Here is a 25072-nt window from a genome sequence, read left to right as displayed (position 1 = left end):
TAAAGCGTTGAGTGAGATAGTTAGGCTATTCACAATAGTTCACTCAAATAAAGTAATGTTGTTTAGTTTATACAAGTATTCAGACCCCTTGACGTTTTCCACATTTTGTTACGTTACAGCCTTATTTTAAAATTGATCAAATAAATCCACATAAATCTACATACAATACCCCAAAATGACAAAGCGAGAACAGGTTTTGAGACATTTTTGCAAATGTATAAAAAACAAAAACAAATATCTTATTTACATAAGTATTCAGACCCTTTGCTATGAGACTCAAAATTGAGCTCAGGTACATCCTGTTTCCATTGATCATCATTGAGATGTTTCTACAACTTGGGAGTCCACCTGTGGTAAATTATATTAATTGGACATGATTTGGAAAGGCACACACCTGTCTATATAATGTCTCACAGTCAGAGCAAAAACCAAACCATGAGGTCGAATTAATTGTCCGTAGAGCTCGGAGACAGTATTGTGCCGAGGCACAAATCTGGGGAAGGGTACCAAAAAATGTCTGCAGCATTGAAGGTCCCCAAGAACACAGTGGCCTCCATAATTCTTAAATGGAATAAGTTTGGAACCACCAAGACTCTTCCTAGAGCTGGCCGCCCGGCCAAGCTGAGCAGTCGGGGAGAAAGGCCTTGGTCAGAGAGGTGACCAAGAACCCGATGGTCACTCTGACAGAGCTCCAGAGTTCCTCTGTGGTGATGGGAGAACCTTCCAGAAGGACAACCATTTCTGCAGCACTCCACCAATCAGGCCTTCATGGTAGAGTGGCCAAATGGAAGCCACTCCTCAGTAAAAGGCACACGACAGCCCACTTGGAGTTTGCCAAAAGGCACCTAAAGGACTCTCAGACCATGAGAAACAAGATTCTCTGGTCTGATGAAACCAAGATCGAACTCTTTGGCCTGAATGCCGTGTCACGTCTGGAGGAAACCTGACACCATCTCTACGGTGAAGTATGGTGGTGGCAGCATCATGCTGTGGGGATGTTTTTCAGCGGCAGGGACCGGGAGACTTGTCAGGATCGAGGGAAAGATGAACGAAGCAAAGTACAGAGAGATCCTTGATGAAAACCTGCTCCAGAGCGCTCAGGACCTCAAACTGGGGCGAAGGTTAATCTTCCAACAGGGCAATGACCCTAAGCACACAGCCAAGAAAATGCAGGAGTGACTTCGGGACAAGTCTCTGAATGTCCTTGAGTGGCCCAGCCAGAGCCCGGACTTGAACCCGGTCGAACATCTCTGAAGAGTCCTAAAAATAGCTGTGTAGCGACGCTCCCCATCCAACCTGACAGAGCTTGAGAGGATCTGCAGAGAAGAATGGGAGGAACTCCCCAAATACAGGTTTGCCAAGCTTGTAGCTTCACACCCAAGAAGCCTTGAGGCTGTAATCTCTGCCAAAGGTGCTTCAACAGAGTACTGAGTAAGAGGTCTGAATTCTTAGGGAAATGTGATATTTCCGGGTTTTTATTTTTAATAAATGTGCAAACATTTCTAAAAACCTGCTTTTGCTTTGTCATGATGGTGTATTGTATGTAGATTGATGAGGGGAAAAAAACTTGATCCATTTTAGAATAAGGCTGTAGGTAACAAAATGTGGAAAAAGTCAAGGGGTCTGAATACTTTCAGAATGCACTGTATATCAATATTCGAAAGTTGATATGATGAATATTGATATTATTAGCTATAAAGTTACCTCATGAATGGCTACTTTGTAACCCACTGTCCCAACCAAGTCTCTTGGGTGGATTCTTCTTCTCCTCACCCCGACACTCCGTAACCTAGCAACGCGGGTGCAAGTGGATCCAAGATGTAGACCTCTCCGTGGAACAAAGCTTTGCGGATTGAAATGGGGCCGGGTGAAGCAGCAGTGGTGACTGGGAAAAACATTCTCTGCCCTTCCTTAATCAGTTCTCAGAAAATACATGTTGTAATAGTTTAAGGTAAAAAGGAAAGAAGCAGTAACCATGGGAAGATGCTTGCTTATTATTAGCTAGGTTTATTTGTCAGTTTAATGAATGAGTACATTTCCGATTATAAGCAATTTCATGCTAGTGCTGTGTTGGACTTAGTTTGGACGATACATTTTGTGCATGGGACCGTAGCCAGCCCCTGTACTTATGCCGCACATCTGATATCATGGATTGTATAACCTCGGGGTAAGTGGACATAATAGTCGGAATGAAAGTGGACGCTTCCGATGAATTCAGTACAGCTGTTGTCGGATTACTTGCTATCATAATTTAGAAAGATTTGTCATTTTCTATGATAGCTGGATGACTTGCTAGCTTAGCTAACTAACGTTACTGTACTGCACTGCCTCGTTGGTTTGTCAATGTAGTTCTAGTATTAGCAATCTAAGCGAACAGCGTGAGCAAAAGGTAGCCCAAGACAACTGTATGTTACCGTACTTTGTTAGTACGTTCGTTAATAAGAGTGGAACATTGTAACGTGGTTCTAGTAACCAAGTAACGTTACTAGCTAGCGAAAGAGCTGCCAAATGACTAGCTACGAACATCAGCTGCTAAATTACTGTGTTAGCCAGCTAACAACTGTAGCTACTGTTGAAACATACATTACAATACTTTATTGCAATTTAAAATGCATGTTCACTTATTTTGAGCAACACGAACTTATCTCTAGCATTGTCTTTGGAATGACAGTGGGATTTTGTTAATACCATTTTTGTACAAATCAAAGGGCTGGGGTTATTGTGACTGAGGTTAATGATCTTGCGTTATCTTGGGTAGGCCTATTAATGCCCAGTTTATTATCCTTGACCAGTCGAGAATCTAATGACCAGCAGCCGACCTGTGACCCCGAGGAAGATGCCATGGATGTGGGGATGCACACCTTCAACCACACCCATATGAGAAAGGCATTTCAGCTGATGAATGACATGAGGAGGTAGGTTGGTTTCACCCCTGCCTAGTATCCCCTTTTTTCATCACTGAAAATAAGCCATGTGATGGCCTTTGTAAGATGTTGATATGACACAGTAATAACCTTCACATTATACATAATGGCTTATCCTTGGCACCGAATAGTCTACTTTGCAATGAATGACCTAATACTACAGTAACCTCGGCACACAGCTGGAGCACTTGTATCCAGTTGACAGTTATTTAGAAATCCTCAGTATGATGTTGACAGTTATTTAGAAATCCTCAGTATGATGATTTGAGAAAACACTGTTCAACCATCTGTTTACAGTAAGAATATGCTGTGCGACGTTCTGTTGGTGGCGGGAAATGTAGAGGTGACAGCACACAAGTTGGTGCTAGCCTCCTGCAGCCCCTACTTCTGTGCCATGTTCACAGGTATTAGCCTTCCTACAGTTCGTGGTAAATGGACTGTACTGTATACGTTTGTGTATATAGGCTACATTTGTCATCATTGTGAAAGCCGTGGGTCAAGTGAAACATGTTGTGAATGTGAAGCCCACTTTATTGTGACAGTGAGATTATTTTTTTCCCTCATGTCACATTAAACCTTCTCAAGTGGGTTCTCTCACTGTGTGTGGCGGACAGGGGACATGAGTGAGAGCAAAGCCCAGCAGGTGGAGATCAGGGATGTCGATGGCCAAACACTAAAAAAACTGGTGGACTATATCTATACAGCTATGATTGAAGTAACGGAGGACAACGTTCAGGTGAGCTACAGCGTCCCTGTCTGTGTCCTCCGACATGTTTAAGTGCTTACAGCAGTGGAGTCAATGGATTCTTTCATGTTGCTTTGGCATTCCTTCATTGGTCTCTTTATAATTTTATGTGGCATAAAGTTGTCTCCTCCTACCAGCCCTTTCCCTTTCTCTAGCATTTACAGTCTGCTCCTTCCTTCCTTGCTGTTGAGGCCAAGGTTTCAGCAGGCAGGGCTTTTCCTCTTATTATTAGCTCAGGAAATGTGCATGGAGGGAGAGGAAATCCTCTCAATGTTTGCAACATGCCCCGCTTTGTGTGTGTGTGTGTGTGTGTGTGTGTTTATGTGTGTGTGTGTGTGTGTGTGTTTGTTTTAGAATGGCATCCAAGCCTTGTCATTAGATTGGATCATTTTTCATTGTGTGTATGTGTGGTGCTTTGGTACTGTCCATGTTAGCTCTCAGAATGTGTGGGCCACAACTGCTGAAAACACCCACTATAATAGTGAGCCTGCAGCTCCCTGTTCAGAGCTAAGGGCAACAGGCAAAAATGAAATCACAGGCCTAAATTAAAGGAGAGACTGGCTGAGTGACCTAGTTTCTGTGTGCCTGCCTGTGTGGGGATGTGGACAAATGGGAGCGCTGGGCTGCCTGTTAAAGCACAGAATATTACTGAAGGACTGGTAGGCTAGAGGCTAATAAACCAGAGAAGCCAAATGTCTCCTTTAGAATTGACCACCGTGTACCACTGGTACGTACACATTATTCTAGTTGTCCTGCTATAGTCTGAGAGCCGGGGTTGCAGAGTTCTCCTGTAATCCCTGCTGTCTCTGTTTTGGGGTTTTCACAGCTTAAGCTCTTATCCTAGTAAATATGTGGCTGTTTCTGACACATTGTCCGTTCTGAGTGGCACTGACATCATGGATCATGGTCCCCTGTAGATGAAGTTGGGGCTCCGTTTGGGTTGCCCTTAATTTTGGTATTAACTCTACTCTGGAATTGAAATGAGTTTGCCTCCCATAGATTCCTCAAACCACTGAATAGTATTAAAATCCTCTGAATTCTAATTGAAAACATGGAGATTTGTTTGGCATTAGAAATGAATGACAAGGAGAGCATTTTCCTGCTGTGTATTCTACTAATTGACCTAATGATATTGTCTTGTATTGGGCCCGCCTTCTCTCTCTGATGGCTGAACTGAGAGTGTCCAGTCTCCTGCTGTGTGTTCTGACCCCTGTGTTGTGTCTCTGTAGGTGCTCCTGCCTGCAGCCAGCCTCCTGCAGCTGATGGACGTGAGGCAGGTGTGCTGCGAGTTCCTGCAGAGCCAGCTGCACCCCACCAACTGTCTGGGCATTCGAGCCTTTGCCGACCTCCACACCTGCACCCAGCTCCTCAACCAGTCTCATGCCTACTCTGGTTAGTGGAGCCCCACCTCACTTCTACGTTTCACCAGGCAGAGGGTGTAAGCTTAGCGGAGGGGATGGAAAAACTGCCCTCTGTCTTGGTCAGTCAGTATGAACAGATTGCCGTTAAAAAGCATACAGTGGGTATTTATGACAGACTACTTTGAGCTTCAAGTGAAGGGAGTTCTTGACTCCGACTGCTTTTAGAAGATGTGACCCACCCTGGCTCTGTTTTGCATGGACATCGTTCTGCTCAAACCTTGTATCCCATCTAAATGTCAACAGAATATCAAATTTGACCTTACGTTGTAGAGACGTGGTAAACTGCTGGGGCTTGCTGGCCGTATGCTGATAACCTTTGTCATTGCTCAGGGGTGTAACAGACCGTGAACAGCCTAGTTGTTTGTCTAACTGTGTGCTTGTTTGTTTAACAGAGCAGCATTTTTCCGAGGTGATGCTGGGAGAGGAGTTCATGGGCCTGTCTCTGCAGCATGTGTGCGGTCTCATATCCAGCGACAAACTCACGGTGTCCACAGAGGAGAAGGTAGGCCAGCCACCAGAACATCCCAAACCAACCCCTTCTTTTCTGTTCAGGGACAATGCAGGCTCATATCCTTTCCTACCCTGTAAAGTGAGGATTACTTTATAACTATGCAAGACAAGTGCACTCCGGCAACTCCTTCTTCTCTTTGCTATCAATGAGCTCAGTACAGCTCAGCTCTCAATCTCTCTCCTCCTGGTCTTCCTCAGACAACACTTATAACAACAGGCTTCCCATCACTCACCATCACAATAGTCTCCCCATCCCTCACCATTCCCTGTGATGGCAGAGTCCCCGTCCTGCTGTAATAGAGGACAGCCCTGTCACAAACAGCCTGGTCCCAGTCCCAGAGTGACTTACCACAGAGGGTGAGAGAGCTGTACCTGAGCTGTTACTGCTGCTACTGCTGTTGCTACTGCTGCTACTACTACCGCTACTACTCTTGCTGCTACTGCTGCTACTCCTACTGCTGCTGCTGTTGCTGCTACTTCTTTTACTACTGCTGGCACTACTGCTGTTACTACTGCTGGCACTACTGCTGTTACTACTGCTGTTACTACTGCTGGCACTACTGATGTTACTACTGCTGGCACTACTGCTGGCACTACTGCTGTTACTACTGCTGTTACTACTGCTGGCACTACTGATGTTACTACTGCTGTTACTACTGCTGGCACTACTGCTGGCACTACTGCTGGCACTACTGCTGTTACTACTGCTGGCACTACTGCTGTTACTACTGCTGGCACTACTGCTGGCACTACTGCTGGCACTACTGCTGTTACTACTGCTGGCACTACTGCTGTTACTACTGCTGGCACTACTGCTGTTACTACTGATGGCACTACTGCTGTTACTACTGCTGTTACTACTGCTGTTACTACTGCTGGCACTACTGATGTTATTACTGCTGTTACTACTGCTGTTACTACTGCTGGCACTACTGATGTTATTACTGCTGTTACTACTGCTGTTACTACTGCTGGCACTACTGCTGGCACTACTGCTGTTACTACTGCTGTTACTACTGCTGGCACTACTGCTGTTACTACTGCTGGCACTACTGATGTTATTACTGCTGTTACTACTGCTGTTACTACTGCTGGCACTACTGCTGGCACTACTGCTGTTACTACTGCTGGCACTACTGATGTTACTACTGCTGTTACTACTGCTGTTACTACTGCTGGTACTACTGCTGGTACTACTGCTGTTACTACTGCTGGCACTACTGATGTTACTATTGCTGGTACTATTGCTGTTACTACTGCTGGCACTACTGCTGGCACTACTGCTGTTTCTACTGCTGGCACTACTGCTGTTACTACTGCTGGCACTACTGCTGTTTCTACTGCTGGCACTACTGCTGGTACTACTGATGGCACTACTGCTGTTACTACTGCTGGCACTACTGCTGTTTCTACTGCTGGCACTACTGCTGTTTCTACTGCTGGCACTACTGCTGGTACTACTGATGGCACTACTGCTGGCACTACTGCTGGCACTACTGCTGTTACTACTGATGTTACTACTGCTGGCACTACTGCTGTTACTACTGCTGGCACTACTGCTGTTACTACTGCTGGTACTACTGCTGTTACTACTGCTGGCACTACTGATGTTACTACTGCTGGCACTACTGCTGTTACTACTGCTGGCACTACTGCTGGTACTACTGATGGCACTACTGCTGGCACTACTGCTGGCACTACTGCTGTTACTACTGCTGTTACTACTGCTGGCACTACTGCTGTTTCTACTGCTGGCACTACTGCTGTTACTACTGCTGGTACTACTGCTGTTACTACTGCTGGCACTACTGATGTTACTACTGCTGTTACTACTGCTGTTACTACTGCTGGCACTACTGCTGTTACTACTGCTGGCACTACTGATGTTAATACTGATGTTACTACTGCTGTTACTACTGCTGGCACTACTGCTGTTACTACTGATGTTACTACTGCTGGCACTACTGCTGGTACTACTGATGTTACTACTGCTGGCACTACTGCTGTTACTACTGCTGGCGCCTACTGATGTTGCTACTGCTGGCACTACTGCTGGTACTACTGCTGGCACTACTGATGTTACTACTGATGTTACTACTGATGTTACTACTGCTGGCACTACAGCTGGCACTACTGATGTTACTACTGATGTTACTACTGCTGGCACTACTGATGTTACTACTGCTGGCACTACTGATGTTATTACTGCTGTTACTACTGCTGTTACTACTGCTGGCACTACTGCTGTTACTACTGATGTTACTACTGCTGTTACTACTGCTGGCACTACTGCTGTTACTACTGATGTTACTACTGATGTTACTACTGCTGGCACTACTGCTGTTACTACTGCTGCTTTACTACTGCTGGCACTACTGCTGTTACTACTGCTGGCACTACTGATGTTACTACTGATGTTACTACTGATGTTACTACTGCTGGCACTACAGCTGGCACTACTGATGTTACTACTGATGTTACTACTGCTGGTACTACTGCTGTTACTACTGCTGGCACTACTGATGTTACTACTGCTGTTACTACTGCTGGCACTACAGCTGGCACTACTGATGTTACTACTGATGTTACTACTGCTGGCACTACTGCTGGCACTACTGATGTTACTACTGCTGGCACTACTGCTGTTACTACTGCTGGCACTACTGCTGGCACTACTGATGTTACTACTGCTGGCACTACTGCTGTTACTACTGCTGGCACTGCTGCTGGCACTACTGCTGGCACTACTGCTGGCACTACTGCTGGCACTACTGCTGTCACTACTGCTGGCACTACTGCTGGCACTACTGCTGGCACTACTGCTGGCACTACTGCTGGTACTACTGATGTTACTACTGCTGTTACTACTGCTGTTACTACTGCTGTTACTACTGCTGGCACTACTGCTGGCACTACTGATGTTACTACTGCTGTTACTACTGCTGGCACTACTGATGTTACTACTGCTGGCACTACTGCTGTTACTACTGCTGGCATTACTGCTGTTACTACTGCTGGCACTACTGCTGGCACTACTGCTGTTACTACTGCTGGCACTACTGCTGTTACTACTGCTGGCACTACTGCTGGCACAACTGCTGGTACTACTGATGTTACTACTGCTGGCACTACTGCTGGCACTACTGCTGTTACTACTGCTGTTACTACTGATGTTACTACTGCTGGCATTACTGCTGTTACTACTGCTGCGGACCCACCACTCCAGGCCTCAGGCTTCACTTGCTAATGTGCTTACAAAGCAAAGTAGCCTCCTCCTCTTCAACCGATGTACACAGCAACATGACACCAGCCCTGTCTCTATTATCTGGCCCCCGTCTCCTATCTATCCATTCACAGCTCTGATCCTATCTATCTTCAGGGAATAGAGCAGGAGAGTGGAGGAGCAGGTTGGATGAGAAAGAGCGAGGTATGGTAGATGGCTGTCTCAGTCTGTGTTCAGATAAAGGAGGGGAGTCAGCACAAGTTAGATCCAGTTCCTGTTCCCCTCTTGGTAAATGTAATTAACCCTTTCTGTTCTCTCTCTCTCCTCAGGTATTTGAGGCCATTGTTGCATGGATAAAGCACGACAAGGAGGCTCGTCTGGAGCACATGCCAAAGCTGATGGAGCACGTTCGTCTGCCACTACTGTCCAGAGATTACCTAGTACAGGTGAGTCCTACTGTCCAGAGATGACCTAGTACAGGTGAGTCCTACTGTCCAGAGATGACCTAGTACAGGTGAGTCCTACTGTCCAGAGATTACCTAGTACAGGTGGGTCCTACTGTCCAGAGATGACCTAGTACAGGTGAGTCCTACTGTCCAGAGATGACCTAGTACAGGTAGGTCCTACTGTCCAGAGATGACCTAGTACAGGTGAGTCCTACGGTCCAGAGATGACCTGGTACAGTTGGGTCACTCAGCACCACCATTCACCTTGTTGTCAGATAGCATGAATAGTTAATCAAGCACCCACATGCTCCACCATACAAATCAAACTGTGATATTTGAAAACCCACTGCATTGTTTTATTCAAGATGGTGTACTTGACTTGAACTTGTTTCATGTGTCTGTATTGCTCACTGTGCTGTGTCCTGTGGAGCAGATAGTGGAGAAGGAGGCCTTGATCAAGAACAACAACTCCTGTAAGGATTTCCTGATCGAGGCCATGAAGTACCACCTCCTACCCGCTGACCAGCGCCACCTCATCAAGACCGACAGGACACGCCCACGCACGCCTATCAGCCTGCCCAAGGTCAGACAACACTTGCATCACACACAGACACACACACGCTTGTTTTACTATCCTTGTGGGGACCAAAACATTTATTCCCATAAAAAAATCATATTTTCCTTAACATAACCTTAACCCCTATCTCCTAACCCTAAACCTAACCCCTAAGCCTAAAATAGCCTTTTTTTACTTTACTTGTGGGGAACTGGGAAATGTCCCCACGAGGGAGAATGTTTCTTGTTTAACTATCCTTGTGGGGATTTCCGGTACCCTCAAGGGGAGCAATAGAAGCCCACACACACAGTTATTTATACCCACTGACTGAACCAACCGGAGCCCTATTGTTGTGTTAGGTGATGATAGTGGTGGGTGGGCAGGCTCCTAAGGCCATCCGTAGTGTGGAGTGCTATGACTTCCAAGAGGACCGCTGGTACCAGGTGGCTGACCTGCCGTCCAGACGCTGTCGAGCAGGTAAACACACCTCCCTCTGGCCGCTACCACCTCTGAATTCACACACTCCTCTCTGACTTGTCTGTTCTACTGGGGAAACCTACAAGCCTTTAATCTCTCTGTCTCTCTCTCTGTCTCTGTCTCTCTGTCTCTCTCTGTCTCTCTCTCTGTCTCTCTCTCTGTCTCTCTCTCTGTCTCTCTCTCTGTCTCTGTCTCTGTCTCTCTCTCTCTCTCTGTCTCTGTCTCTGTCTCTCTCTCTGTCTCTGTCTCTCTCTCTCTCTCTCTGTCTCTGTCTCTGTCTCTCTCTCTCTCTCTCTCTCTCTCTCTCTGTCTCTCTCACTCTGTCTCTCTCTCTCTCTGTCTCTGTCTCTCTCTCTCTGTCTCTCTCTCTCTCTCTCTCTCTCTCTCTCTGTCTCTCTCTCTGTCTCTCTCTCTCTCTCTCTCTCTCTCTCTCTCTCTCTCTCTCTCTCTCTCTCTCTCTCTCTCTCTCTCTGCTCTCTCTCTCTCTCTCTCTCTCTCTCTCTCTCTCTCTCAGGTGTGGTGTTTATGGCAGGGAGGGTGTACGCTGTGGGAGGCTTCAACGGCTCGTTGCGAGTCAGGACGGTGGACATGTACGACGGGATGAGAGACCAGTGGACCACAGTTCCCAGCATGCAAGAGCGGCGCAGCACTCTGGGGGCAGCCGTGCTGGGGGACCTGCTCTACGCTGTGGGGGGCTTCGATGGGAGCACAGGTACACAGTCCTATCCCGCTCTTTTCCCCCTGCATCACCACTGCCCAACACCAGTGTGTAGTCTAAGAAAGTGTGTTGTCTAAGTGTCCCAGCAGTCCTTTGAGAGGCAGTGGAGCGTGTTGCAGTGTGACTGAATGGAGCAGGGAACAGTAGTAACCCCAGGATGAATGTCTAGATTGTGTGGTTGGGCACAGTGGTGATGTCACCCTGACTTTATGTGATGCGAGAGAGCATTAGTGTTACTGATACAGGGGAGAGGAGAGAGCATTAGTGTTACTGATACAGGGGAGAGGAGAGAGCATTAGTGTTACTGATACAGGGGAGAGGAGAGAGCATTAGTGTTACTGATACAGGGGAGAGGAGAGAGCATTAGTGTTACTGATACAGGGGAGAGGAGAGAGCATTAGTGTTACTGATACAGGGGAGAGGAGAGGGGAGAGGAGAGAGCATTAGTGTTACTGATACAGGGGAGGGGAGAGGAGAGAGCATTAGTGTTACTGATACAGGGGAGAGGAGAGGACTTCGGGAGAGGAGAGAGCATTAGTGTTACTGATACAGGGGAGAGGAGAGGAGAGAGCATTAGTGTTACTGATACAGGGGAGAGGAGAGGGGAGAGGAGAGAGCATTAGTGTTACTGATACAGGGGAGAGGAGAGGAGAGAGCATTAGTGTTACTGATACAGGGGAGAGGAGAGGGGAGAGGAGAGAGCATTAGTGTTACTGATACAGGGGAGAGGAGAGGGGAGAGGAGAGAGCATTAGTGTTACTGATACAGGGGAGAGGAGAGAGGAGAGGAGAGAGCATTAGTGTTACTGATACAGGGGAGAGGGGAGAGGAGAGAGCATTAGTGTTACTGATACAGGGGAGAGGAGAGGGGAGAGGAGAGAGCATTAGTGTTACTGATACAGGGGAGAGGAGAGGGGAGAGGAGAGAGCATTAGTGTTACTGATACAGGGGAGAGGAGAGAGCATTAGTGTTACTGATACAGGGGAGAGGAGAGGGGAGAGGAGAGAGCATTAGTGTTACTGATACAGGGGAGAGGAGAGGGGAGAGGAGAGAGCATTAGTGTTACTGATACAGGGGAGAGGAGAGAGCATTAGTGTTACTGATACAGGGGAGAGGAGAGGGGAGAGGAGAGAGCATTAGTGTTACTGATACAGGGGAGAGGAGAGGGGAGAGGAGAGAGCATTAGTGTTACTGATACAGGGGAGAGGAGAGGGGAGAGGAGAGAGCATTAGTGTTGGCCAAGTGTTGTGCCCTGCTTTCAGAAGGTAAATTAGAGCTGCTTTGTTAACTCTTTCTTCTCGCCCTTTTCCCTCCTTCCTTTTCTCCCTCCGTCTCAGGCCTGTCGTCGGTGGAGGCCTACAGCTATAAGACCAATGAGTGGATGTTTGTTGCTCCCATGAACACGAGACGCAGTAGTGTCGGAGTGGGAGTGGTGGACGGTAAGAGAAGAATAGTGTCAACAGTGCTTTTTATGAGCTTCTTCTCAGAGTCTATATAGAGCTTCTCCTCAGTGTCTATATAGAGCTTCTCCTCAGTATCTATATAGAGCTTCTCCTCAGTGTCTATATAGAGCTTCTCCTCAGTGTCTATATAGAGCTTCTCCTCAGTGTCTATATAGAGCTTCTCCTCAGTGTCTATATAGAGCTTCTCCTCAGTGTCTATATAGAGCTTCTCCTCAGTGTCTATATAGAGCTTCTCCTCAGTGTCTATATAGAGCTTCTCCTCAGTGTCTATATAGAGCTTCTCCTCAGTGTCTATATAGAGCTTCTTCTCAGTGTCTATATAGAGCTTCTCCTCAGTGTCTATATAGAGCTTCTCCTCAGTGTCTATATAGAGCTTCTTCTCAGAGTCTATATAGAGCTTCTCCTCAGTGTCTATATAGAGCTTCTCCTCAGTGTCTATATAGAGCTTCTCCTCAGTGTCTATATAGAGCTTCTCCTCAGTGTCTATATAGAGCTTCTCCTCAGTGTCTATATAGAGCTTCTCCTCAGTATCTATATAGAGCTTCTCCTCAGTGTCTATATAGAGCTTCTCCTCAGTGTCTATATAGAGCTTCTCTTCGGAGTCTATATAGAGCTTCTCCTCAGTGTCTATATAGAGCTTCTCCTCAGTGTCTATATAGAGCTTCTCCTCAGTGTCTATATAGAGCTTCTCCTCAGTGTCTATATAGAGCTTCTCCTCAGTATCTATATAGAGCTTCTCCTCAGTGTCTATATAGAGCTTCTCCTCAGTGTCTATATAGAGCTTCTCCTCAGTGTCTATATAGAGCTTCTCCTCAGTGTCTATATAGAGCTTCTCCTCAGTGTCTATATAGAGCTTCTCCTCAGTGTCTATATAGAGCTTCTCCTCAGAGTCTATATAGAGCTTCTCCTCCTATATAGAGCTTCTCATCAAAGTCTACCAAACATTAGGAACACCTTAATAGTGAGTTGCACCCCCCCCCCTCTCCTCAGAACAGTCTCACTTCATTGGGACATGGACTCTACAAGGTATCGAAGGTGTTCCACAGGGATGCTGGCCCATGTTGACTACAATGTTTCCCACAGTTATGTCAAGTTGTCTGGATGGACCATTTTTAATACACGTGGGAAACTGTTGAGCGTGAAAAACCCAGCAGCTTTGCAGTTCTGGACACAAACCGGTGCGCCTGGCACCTCCTACCATACCCCGTTTAAAGGCACTTTGCATGTCTCAATTGTCTCAAGGCTTAAAGCTTCTTCTTTAACCTGTCTCCTCCCCTTCATCTACACTGATTGAAGTGAATTTAACAAGAGACATCAATAAGGGATCATAGCTTTCACCTGGATTCACCGGGTCAGTTTATGTAATAGAAAGAGCAGGTGTTCCTCATGTTTTGTCCACTTAGTGTCTATAGTGTTTCTGTGCCTGTGTATTTGTCAGTTTCCTGTCTGCGGTTGTACTTTGAGCATCTCTTTGTATGTGTTCCTCGTTGTATTCCTCAGTGGGTGTGTATTGTGTTGTACAGGGAAGCTGTATGCGGTGGGTGGCTACGACGGGGCGTCACGGCAGTGTCTCAGCACGGTGGAGGAGTACAACCCAGTCAGTAACCAGTGGGGCTACATGGCTGACATGAGCACCAGACGCAGCGGGGCAGGTGCAGACAGTCCTCACCATCAACAACCCTCTCCTTATCACAGACTAGCTATCCTACGTGTTTAGAAGCAGGCAATGCTACCTCTGTGCCGTACAGACACACTGCACTCACACTGTCAGTGTCCACAGAGACATGGGAGTGCTGTGACTTTAAGTCCAGGGAATGTGTAATGGAGCTGTGCAGTATGATATGTGGTATAGGACTATATATAGAGTTGTAATGGGCTCGACTAACCTCACAGTAACTCTCACTGTCTACAGAGATCCCTGGAAATCGGCAAGGTGTCACAAGACCCAAGGTCTTGTAAATAAAAATATTCTATTGGGATGGTTTCTCTCTTTCCCAAAGGGTTCTGTTGTGTCTCTTCCCTCCCATTCTGTTAGTTTGGTTCTGTGAGAGTGTCTCTGTCTCAGTGAAGGTTGTTGTTCTGAATGTGATCTGGTGGAGGTCCATTGGCCTCTCTGTGTGTGAGCCTCCTGGCTCTGAATGTGTTTGAGTGTCCTGTGCTCATTGTGCAGTCCGCTCAGCTGGCCAGAGGAAGTAGCACCAACACAATGCAGCCCGTTGATTCCTATGGACACTGCCTGGGTTCATCCAGGACTCTACTGCTCACTAACTTACTGGCAGCAGGAGCTAGGAGGGAACAGCACAACCACATCAGTGAAAATGAGACAATACTCACAGGATGTGGTTTTAATGCACTGCAAGCAATGTTTTCTTTGCATAGGCATACACCGATCTAAACCCAATGAGCACTGAAATAAGATAATTGCCGTAGAGGTAGATGGCCCACTTAACAAGAGAATTACTGGAAGTGATCGCTCCTCCTTGTGGGTAGTTAATGGACTGCAGTTATTGCTGGGAAACATCTGTAGCTTGTGCAAGTATATGTGTTTATGTGGGAAAAGATATAACCAGACGTGTGTGTGTGTGTGTGTGTGTGCAGGTGTTGGGGTGCTAAGTGGGCAGCTGTATGCAGCAGGGGGTCATGATGGGCCCCTGGTGAGGAAGAGTGTGGAGGTGTACGACCCACCTAGTAACACCTGGAGACAGGTGTGTGACATGAACATGTGTCGGAGGAACGCTGGTGAGTAGCCTGATGCAACACACACACACACTCCCCTATGCCCAAATGTTCTGCATATCATTGTCTGTAGAGTGTGTGTGACTCACTAACCTCCCCTGTGTTCATGCAGGTGTGTGTGCTATAAACGGACTGCTGTATGTGATCGGAGGAGACGACGGCTCGTGTAACCTCTCCTCAGTGGAGTATTACAACCCTGCCACAGACAAGTGGAGCCTCATCCCCACCAACATGAGCAACGGCCGAAGCTATGCAGGTAAACTTTCACCTTTGACCTTTCATACCACCTTTCAAATGCTTGTCTCTGCATCCAAACTCAGAACCTTCTCCTTTGAAGAATTAAGACATGTTGGTCGTGAGATGGTTTGGTGTTGAATGTGTTATGCTGCATTTAGTGTGTTATTAATCTATGTCCTGATATACCCTGCTATATCCACTCAAGGTGTATCCGTTATAGACAAACCTTTATGACTATCAGGCCCCGATGGCAGCAGGACCCCACAGCCACAGGTAGCAATCAAAGGGAGCCACACAGACGTCTGATTTCACAGTCAACTCCATGGAGTAACACTAGCCTGACGGGTGGCTCAGGAGGGAGGGAAACCCCAGCCCGGACAGTGCTCTGCAGAGCGGAGCTGCTGTCTCAGCCCTGTAACTCTAACTGCATTCCTTCTAGGCAGAGTGGACCTGAGAGAGACATTGGCTTCCATGGTCAAAATGACCCCAAGACTCAACAAATCTGCCTGGATCAGAGTGTCTTAAGACTGGAGGGGGCCTGTTTTCCTGCAGCCTCACAGGGGGCCATTTAGCTACATTAGTATTAGGAGGGCCTCACTCCCCTCAGACTCCTTACAACTGATCAGAGGGGGAAATAAACTGGCCTTGTTTTAAGGGATCGACTAAATGAGCTATGACCAAGAAGAAGGTTGTTGATTGGCCTGGGAAACTAGACTGCGGTCAGTCTGCGGCATGGGACTGTGACCGTGCAGACACACATTGCGCTAACACAAGCCTCTCAAACCGACAATGAGCTCTGGTAGTGTTGTAGTACTTGAGTCTGACTCAAGTCCCGATTTTCATAACTTGTGATTCGGACTTGGACTTGGACTCGCCTTCTGGTGACTTGTATTTGCACTTGGACTGACTGGATAGGCTACTATAATAAGGAGAATATTAGCAGCACTGGGTGAGCAGAGCATCGAGGGTTCTGTTCTCTAGCAGTGGGAAGGACGCGCCACACACAGCCTACATCAGCTGGTGAGCTGCGGGGGAGCACGACCGGAAGGCGGGCTACGCCTCCAATCATTGGCCGCTACACATCGCGCAAGCAACTTTCTTGTTTCCCCGTAACCACCAGTCATCTGCTTACTATTTAGCTTTGCCTGGTTAAGAAACACAAACTGCTTTATGAAATGTAAAACAGTACTAGTGTTGAGTTTAATAGTAAACAACAGTGTAGCTATTTGTCTCTCTCTACCCTGAGGATAGAGAAGTAAGCTGTCTTTGAATTTGTTGTCTCGCTCTAGCCGCCCACTTTCCCACCTGCATCCCATCGCCAGGGATGTATTCATTACGGAAACTGTTTACTGTTTAAGAACCAGGGGTGTATTCATTAAGGAAACCATTTACCGTTTAAGAACCAAACAGAGAAAACGAAACTGGGAGGGAACTACCTGAATTTGTCCAATAGAAACTCTTGTTTGCGGTTTCCATTTGGAGTAAATGATTTTGAAAAGTTTTACAACAGAATTGGTTTAATGGTTATACCCCTGGTTCTGACAAGTCTCCCTTTTAGTTTTCATTCTGCAATAAAAAACCTACTCAAATATCAGTGGGCAGTAGCTGAGAGCCTGACTTACCATTAAGTTATGTAGTAAATAAGTAGTGAAACACATGTATAGAGTAGAACTTGTGAGGTAGTGATGATTTGTAAGTGAGTTGAGTTATTTTTCATGAAGGAGTGGTATATACTGCCATCTGGTGGCAACTAGAAACAATTGCTTAATAAGACCTATTATAAATTGATGGACTAGTGACTTGACTCATGACTCGAACTTGGACTCGACTCGGACTTCAGCCATAGGGACTCGTGACTTGACTCGGACTCGAGCACAGGGGACTTGGGACTCGAGGTTTAGTGACTTGACTACTGATGTAGAAATGCACTGATGATCAGGTCAGTCTTCTGTTCTCTATTGGAGACCTATGGACTGCGGCACTATGGTCACTACCAAGGTGAAACCAACAGGCTTTCACTGTCTGCAGCCTGAGTGGGCCCTCCCTTTTTAATACCACCTGGACCACTGGTCTGAAGAACTCAGCAGGCAGACTGGAGGACCAACCTGGACCAGCATTCACCAGGAGCCACATGCCTCAAGTACAATTTCCAATTTTAAATCGATATTGTATTTTTTTCTCATATTGGAATTGGCTGCAATGGGGCACCGTGTTAATGTAGTGTTTTAAATGCACTGTAAAGACAACTGCAAAGTGATAACTAACATGCAGTCAGTCTTGACTTGGCATATTCTATGTACCATACTGCTCTCATAATGTGTCTGGGGGTTTGTTCACAAACCTTGTCTCTCTCTGAAGGAGACGTGCCAAATTGATGCAAAAACAAAGTTAGACAATGAACACCGTGTCCAAGAATGAATGGATTATCACCTTTTTGTTTTGTATTAAGCTAATTTACTGTAATATGACCAAAAGACTACTTTACAACTTCTGGATCAGGTCCAATGATTCTGGTTAACATTATTTCAAGCTCAGAACATCTTTTACCAGGGTTGGGTTAAATTACATTTCAACTCTCATTAATTCAAGAAGCGAACTGAAGTTCAATTCATGAATTAAAAAATCCTCTTTGAAAATATAATTAAGCCACGATTAAATGTTCTCTTTTTGAATAATAATGAATCTCTTGACTTGAAATGGAATTGACCCCTACTGTCTGTTTCTATGCCTAGCCTATACTGTCATTTCTTTCACTGAGATTCTGGTATTTTAAATGATTCTACATACTGCACAATCTGTAGGTTTACTATGGTTATGGTTAGCCACCCCAGAGCAATGTTGAAATATGCAGGACATAGGCAACTTGTATAATGTTAAGTATATTAAATATTTTATCAAGGTCAGTGAAATATTTTCTAAGGTTTATTGTGGATATTAAATGATAGTACCACCTTTTGGAATTCTCTTGAGCATCAGTCCTCTGTTCAGGGAGTGGTTCCATTTGGGAACATGGTTACGGTGATTCCATTTGGGAACATGGTTACGGTGGTTCCATTTGGGAACATGGTTACGGTGGTTCCATTTGGGAACATGGTTACGCTGGTTCCATTTGGGAACATGGTTACGCTGGTTCCATTTGGGAACATGGTTACGCTGGTTCCATTTGGAAACATGGTTACGCTGGTTCCATTTGGGAACATGGTTACGCTGGTTCCATTTGGAAACATGGTTACGCTGGTTCCATTTGGGAACATGGTTACGGTGGTTCCATTTGGAAACATGGTTACGCTGGTTCCATTTGGGAACATGGTTACGGTGGTTCCATTTGGGAACATGGTTACGCTGGTTCCATTTGGAAACATGGTTACGCTGGTTCCATTTGGAAACATGGTTACGGTGGTTCCATTTGGAAACATGGTTATGGTGGTTCCATTTTTCATGTGAATTTCTAGAACATCTGCCTCTCGTCATAGAACCAAGGTCCCCTCCAAATCACCATGAGCAGACTTACTTTACACTTTCAATGCTACTGAAACTAACCTGGCTTTTTATTCACTTGGACTATGCAGCTGACTGTGAGCCACCATTGTAAGATGTGGATTGGTAGGAGATGTGTGTGTGTGTTCGTGTGTGTGTGGGACTCAGACTGGGAGTGTATGAGGATGACATCTGTAGTTGTCAGTGACTTTATTAGTGAATGCCATCAGCTCAGCAGCCATGTTTGTGGCTTTGTACATTACATTTCAAGCCACTTGTCATACGGAATGTAGGGCTACTTTCTGTATTGGTGGGAATAGTGATACACCACGTATTTCTACTAGCTGTATCTACAGCATGTCACTGACAATCCTAGACTGAGCAGGGTCACAGGGAGAAGATCTCAATTGCATACTTTGCGTCCTCTCTCCTTGTCTCCTTCTCAAAACCCATTGGATGAGAAAGCCAGAGGACCCTCCCCTCTGACCTTCTCATCCAATAGTATTTGAGGAGAGAGGACGCAAGGAGTATGCAATTGAGATCTTCCCAGGGTCCCTGTGGAGAGGTGCAGACAGAGGTCAGAGGTGGACCACTCAGGGACCTGCACTGAACCTGCATAACAACACCAGCCTGGGTTTACAGACCATGGGTGTCCAAAACCCTGTATGGCCTTACTGCTTCCATTCCACCCAACCTGTCCTCATATATCTTCAGCTGCTCGGTTTATGACCAATAAAAATGGCCTTGCATTTTAAGTGGGGGAAGTGTGGCCTTGAATCATTGTCTAACAGTGCTGAACATTAACACGATACTGTATGGGATCTTAGGATTCAGTAGGGACTGTGTATGGTGTTAATCTTTATATACAGTACTAGTCAAAAGTTTGGACACACCTACTCATTCCAGGGTTTTTATTTTCTTTTTACTATTCTACATTGTAGAATAATAGTGAAGACATCAAAACTATGAAATAACACATGGAATCATGTAGTAGTCAGTGTTAAACATATATTTTGATATGTTTTTATTTGAGAGCTATCAAAGTAGCCACCCTTTGCCTTGATGACAGCTTTGCGCACTCTTGGCATTCTCTCAACCAGATTCATGAGGTAGTCACCTGGAATGGATTTCAATGAACAGGTGTGCCTTGTTAAAAGTTAATTAATGGAATTTCTTCTTAATACGTTTGAGCCAATCAGTGACAAGGTAGGGTTGGTATACAGAAGATAGCCCTATTTGGTAAAATACCAAGTCCATATTATCGCAAGAACAGTTCAAATAAGCAAAGAGAAACGACAGTCCATCATTACTTTGACTGACCTTCATGTCTTAATCTGGAAAATTTCAAGAACTTTGAAAGTTTCTTCAAGTGCAGTTGCAAAAACCACCAAGTGCTATGATGAAACTGGCTCTCATGAGGACCGCCACAGGAAAGGAAGACCCAGAGTTCAAATAAAATTGTATTTGTCACATGTGAAATGGTTACTTACAAGCCCTAAACCAACAATGCAGTTTAAAAAAAAGAAAAAGATAAGTAACAAATAATTAAAGAGCAGCAGTAAAATAACAATAACGAAGCTCTATACAGGTGGTACCGGTACGGAGTCAATGTGCGGGGGCACAGGTTAGTCGAGGTAATATGTACATGTAGGTAGAGTTATTAAAGTGCCTATGCATAGATAAAAGAGAGTAGCAGCAGCGTTACCTCTGCTGCACAGGATAAGTTCATTAGTTACCAGCCTCAGAAATTGCAGCCCAAATAAAAGCTTCACAGAGTTCAAGTAACAGACACATCTCAACATCAACTGTTCAGAGGAGACTGCGTGAATCAGGGCTTCATGGTCGAAATGCTGCGAAGAAACCACAACTAAAGGACACCAATAAGAAGAAGAGACTTCTAGACCAGTGTAAATTTTGGTTCCAACTGCCGTGTCTTTGAAAGATGCAGAGTAGGTGAACGGATATGTGGTTCTCTGCATATGTGGTTCCCACCGTAAAGCATGGATGAGGAGGTGTGATGGTGTGGGGGTGATTTGCTGGTGACACTGATTTATTTAGAATTCAAGGCACACTTAACCAGCATGGCTACCACAGCATTCTGCAGCGATACACCATCCCATCTGGTTTACGCTTAGTGGGACTATCATTTGTTTTTCAACAGGACAATGACCCAAAACACACCTCCAGGCTGTGTAAGAGCTATTTGACCAAGAATTAGAGTGATGGAGTGCTGCATCAGATGACCTGGCGTCCACAGTCACCCAACCTCAACCCAATTGAGATGGTTTGGGATGAGTTGGACCGCAGAGTGAAGGGAAAGCAGGGAACTCCTTCAAGACTGTTGGAAAAGCATTCCTCATGAAGCTGGTTGAGAGAATGCCAAGAGTGTGCAAAGCTGTCATCAAGGCAAAGTGTGGCTACTTTGAAGAATCTAAAATAGATTTTAATTTGTTTAACACTTTTTTGGTTACTACAGGATTCCATATGTGTCAATTCATAGTTTTGATGTCTTCACTATTATTCTACAATGTAGAAAATAGTAAAAATAAAGAAAAACCCTTGAATGAATAGGTGTGTCCAAACTTTTGACTGGTACTGTGTAACTGAATAAATACAGTTGAAGTCGGAAGTTTAAATACACTTAGGTTGGAGTCATTAAAACTCATTTTTCAACCACTCCACAAATTTCTTGTTAACAAACTATAGTTTTGGCAAGTCGGTTAGGACATCTACTTTGTGTATGACTCAAATAATTTTTCCAACAATTGTTAAGAGATTATTTCACTTATAATTCACTGTATCACAATTCCAATGGGTCAGAAGTTCACAAACACTAAGTTGACTGCCTTTAAACAGCTTGGAAAATTCCAGAAAATATTTTCATGGCTTTATAAGCTTCATATAGGCTAATTGACATCATTTGAGTCAATTGGAGGTGTACCTGTCGATGTATTTCAAGGCCTACCTTCAAACTCCGTGCCTCTTTGCGTGACATCATGGGAAAATCAAAAGAAATCAGCCAAGACCTCAGAAAAAAAATGGTTTACCTCCACAAGTCTGGTTCATCCTTGGGAGCAATTTCCAAACACCTGAAGGTACCACGTTCATCTGTACAAACAATAGTACGCAAGTATAAACACCATGGGACCACACAGCCGTCATACCGCTCAGGAAGGAGACGCGTTCTGTCTCCTAGAGTTGAAGGTACTTTGGTGCGAAAAGCGCAAATCAATCCCAGAACAACAGCAAAGGACCTTGTGAAGATGCTGGAGGAAACGGGTACAAAATTATCTATATCCACAGTAAAACGAGTCCTATATCGACATAACCTGAAAGGCTGCTCAGTAAGGAAGAAGCCACTGCTCCAAAACCGCCCCAAAAAAGCTAGACTATGGTTTGCAACTGCACATGGGGACAAAGATCATACTTTTTGGAGAAATGTCCTCTGGTCTGATGAAACAAAAATAGAACTGTTTGGCCATAATGAACATCATTATGTTTGGAAGAAAAAGGGGGAGGCTTGCAAGCCGAAGAACACCATCCCAACCTTGAAGCACAGGGGTGGCAGCATCATGTTGTGGGGGTGTTTTGCTGCAGGAGGGACTGGTGCACTTCACAAAATAGATGGCACCATGAAGAAGGAAAATTGTGGATATATTGAAATAACATCTCAAGACATCAGTCAGGAAGTTAAAGCTTGGTCGCAAATGGGTCTTCCAAATGGACAATGACCCCAAGCATAATTCCAAAGTTGTGACAAAATGGCTTAAGGACAACAAAGTCAAGGTATTGGAGTGGCCGTTGCAAAGCCCTGACCTCAATCCTATAGAAAATTTGAGGGCAGAACTGAAAAAGCGTGTGCGAGCAAGGAGACTTATACCTGACTCAATTACACCAGCCCTGTCGGGTGAATTTTGGCCCATTCCTCCTAACTTATTGTTGGAAGCTTGTGGAAGGCTACCTGAAACGTTTGACCCAAGTTTAAGAATTTAAAGGCAATGCTACCAAATACTATTTGAGTGTAGTGTATGTAAACTTCTGACCCACTGGGAATGTGATGAAAGAAATAAAAGCTGATATAAATCATTCTCTCGACTATTATTCTGACATTTCACATTCTTAAAATAAAGTGGTGATCCTAACTGACCTAAAACAGGGAATTCTTACTTGGATTAGATGTCAGGAATTTTGAAAAACGGAGTTTAAATGTATTTGGCTAAGGTGTATGTAAACTTCCCACTTCAACTGTATATATGGATATTTTTTTTTACATAGATGTGGTGTCTGTCTTTTTGTGAAATATTCTATAATTCGACAATGATATATTACTCTGATAAGAGTATAGCACACTAGCAAGTTGCAATATCAAAGCTGGGATTCAATCCCATCGGCGATTTAGACAATGCAATATTTCCGATTGAGCCAACATATGCAGCGTTAACTGTGAATGTGGTCTCTGCGAACATTGCTTGCAGAAACATTGCCTTTAAAACTTGCATTGCGTGGCCTAAAGTTGTGTGTTCCAGTCCCACAGGGATCCTATGTACACTGAACAAAAATATAAATACAACATGTAAAGTGTTGGTCCCTTGTTTCATGAAATGAAATAAAAAATCCCAGAAATGTTCCATAAGAACAAAAAGTTAATTTCTCATTTTGTTTACATCCCTGTTAGTTAGCATTTCTCATTTGCCAAGATAATCCATCCACCTGACGTGTGGCGTATCAAGAGGTGGATTAAATAGCATGATCATAACACAGGTGCACCTTGTGCTGGGGATTAAAGGCCACTTTAAAATGTGCAGTTTTGTCACACAACACAAGGCCACAGATGTCTTAAGTTTTGAGGGAGCACGCAATTGGCATGCTGACTGCAGGAATGTCCACCAGAGCTGTTGCCAGAGAATTGGTGTGCTGAGGAGTACTTCTGTCTTTAATAAAGCCCTTTTATGGGGAAAAACACATTCTGATTAGCTGGGCCCGGCTGCCAGGTGGTGGGCCTATGCCCTCCCAATCCCACCTAAGGCTGCACCCCTGCCCAGTCGTGAAATCCATAGATCAGGGTATAATGAATGTTTTTCAATTGACTGATTTCCTTTTATGAACTGTAAGTCATATCTTTGAAATGGTTGAATGTTGCGTTTATATTTTTGTTCAGTGTAGTTACTAAAATACTTTGGATAAAAGTGTCTGCTCAGTGGTAATGAGTAATTCAGAAGCTAGAAATGAAGACGCGTTGGTCAAACTGTATTTGGAGAGCCTTATTTGGTCTATAGATACTCAATCATTAAACTATCAACCGCAACTGTTGATATGAAACAGTTTGCTAGTGTAAGGGTTGAACCGGGGTGTGGACATGAAACTAGGCTGTGTTGAACCAGAGTATGGACATTAAGTTAGGGTTGAGCTGGGATGTGGACATGAAGCTAGGCTGTGTTGAACCAGAGTATGGACATTAAGTTAGGGTTGAGCTGGGATGTGGACATGAAGCTAGGCTGTGTTGAACCAGAGTATGGACATTAAGTTAGGGTTGAGCTGGGATGTGGACATGAAGCTAGGGTAAGGGTTAAGGTTAGGGTTAAGGTTAGGGTTAAGGTTAGAGTTAAGGTTAAAGTTAGTCTAGGATTAGGTTTCAGAGGGTTTCTGTTTGTGCTGGTTTCAAACCTTGGGTTGCACAGGCCTATTGCAACTTCCTGCTTTGGTCAGGAGAGAGTGGGAAAACATGGGGCGTTTGTTTGCCTGAGGGATCAATGGAGGCCGAGAGCTCAGAGGGGTCACCTGCGATGGTTTAATGAGAGACATACAACAACGAGAGGAAGATTCCAAGATATTTATATGAGGTTACAGTCTCAATCTCATTGCCCTGACAGGTAGTAATAGGTGAAAGGTTCAAAGGGTTCATTAGATAGAGGTTACTAGACCAGGTCTTGGCTCTTCCCTTAACCTTCCTCTGGGAATGTTTTCACACTTCTTATACAAAAACTTTTAGAAAGATGGATCCCTAGGAGCAATAGAATTAGAGAGCACGTGCCTGAGCTTTGCTTGTCCTCTTTAAGGTCAGTTTTCCCCTAGTTTAACCATAACCCTAACCCTAGTCCTAACCCACCATAACCGCAACCCTGACCCTGGTCCTAATCTTT

At 45.0% G+C, this 25072-nt stretch overlaps 1 protein-coding gene across 5 annotated transcripts; it reads left to right on the top strand.

The window, feature by feature from the left end:
* The first annotated feature begins 1564 nt into the window (after positions 1-1564).
* On the top strand, positions 1565-19687 carry LOC106611969 (kelch-like protein 3). 5 transcript variants are annotated; one of them, XM_014212691.2, is made up of 16 exons: positions 1565-2167; positions 2793-2915; positions 3222-3328; positions 3539-3660; positions 4899-5061; positions 5483-5592; positions 8980-9027; positions 9153-9269; positions 9703-9852; positions 10185-10302; positions 10817-11014; positions 12357-12458; positions 14006-14134; positions 15081-15221; positions 15331-15474; positions 15661-19687. In XM_014212691.2, exons 1-16 carry the CDS (start codon positions 2148-2150, stop codon positions 15687-15689), a joined length of 1821 nt encoding a protein of 606 aa, XP_014068166.1. In that variant the 5' UTR covers positions 1565-2147; the 3' UTR covers positions 15690-19687. The 5 variants fall into 5 exon arrangements, with proteins under 5 accessions (XP_014068166.1, XP_014068168.1, XP_014068167.1 ...); XM_014212693.2 differs by lacking the exon at positions 3222-3328 and having other exon boundaries at positions 3510-3660; XM_014212692.2 differs by lacking the exon at positions 8980-9027 and having other exon boundaries at positions 1570-2167.
* Positions 19688-25072: the final 5385 nt, after the last annotated feature.

The sequence above is a fragment of the Salmo salar genome, chromosome ssa09 (genome assembly GCF_905237065.1).
Source record: "Salmo salar chromosome ssa09, Ssal_v3.1, whole genome shotgun sequence".
Lineage (NCBI taxonomy): Eukaryota > Metazoa > Chordata > Actinopteri > Salmoniformes > Salmonidae > Salmo > Salmo salar.
The sequence above is the reverse complement of the archived record's forward strand: the minus strand, read 5'-3'. Positions and strand labels throughout refer to the sequence as shown.

Excerpts from the sequence above, each read along its gene's own strand:
- LOC106611969 (XM_014212691.2), top strand. The coding sequence starts at position 2,148 with ATGGATTGTATAACCTCGGG. Across the intron at positions 2,916-3,221 it reads CTGATGAATGACATGAGGAG|TAAGAATATGCTGTGCGACG; the intron begins GTAGGTTGGTTT and ends ATCTGTTTACAG. Across the intron at positions 5,593-8,979 it reads CGGTGTCCACAGAGGAGAAG|GGAATAGAGCAGGAGAGTGG; the intron begins GTAGGCCAGCCA and ends ATCTATCTTCAG.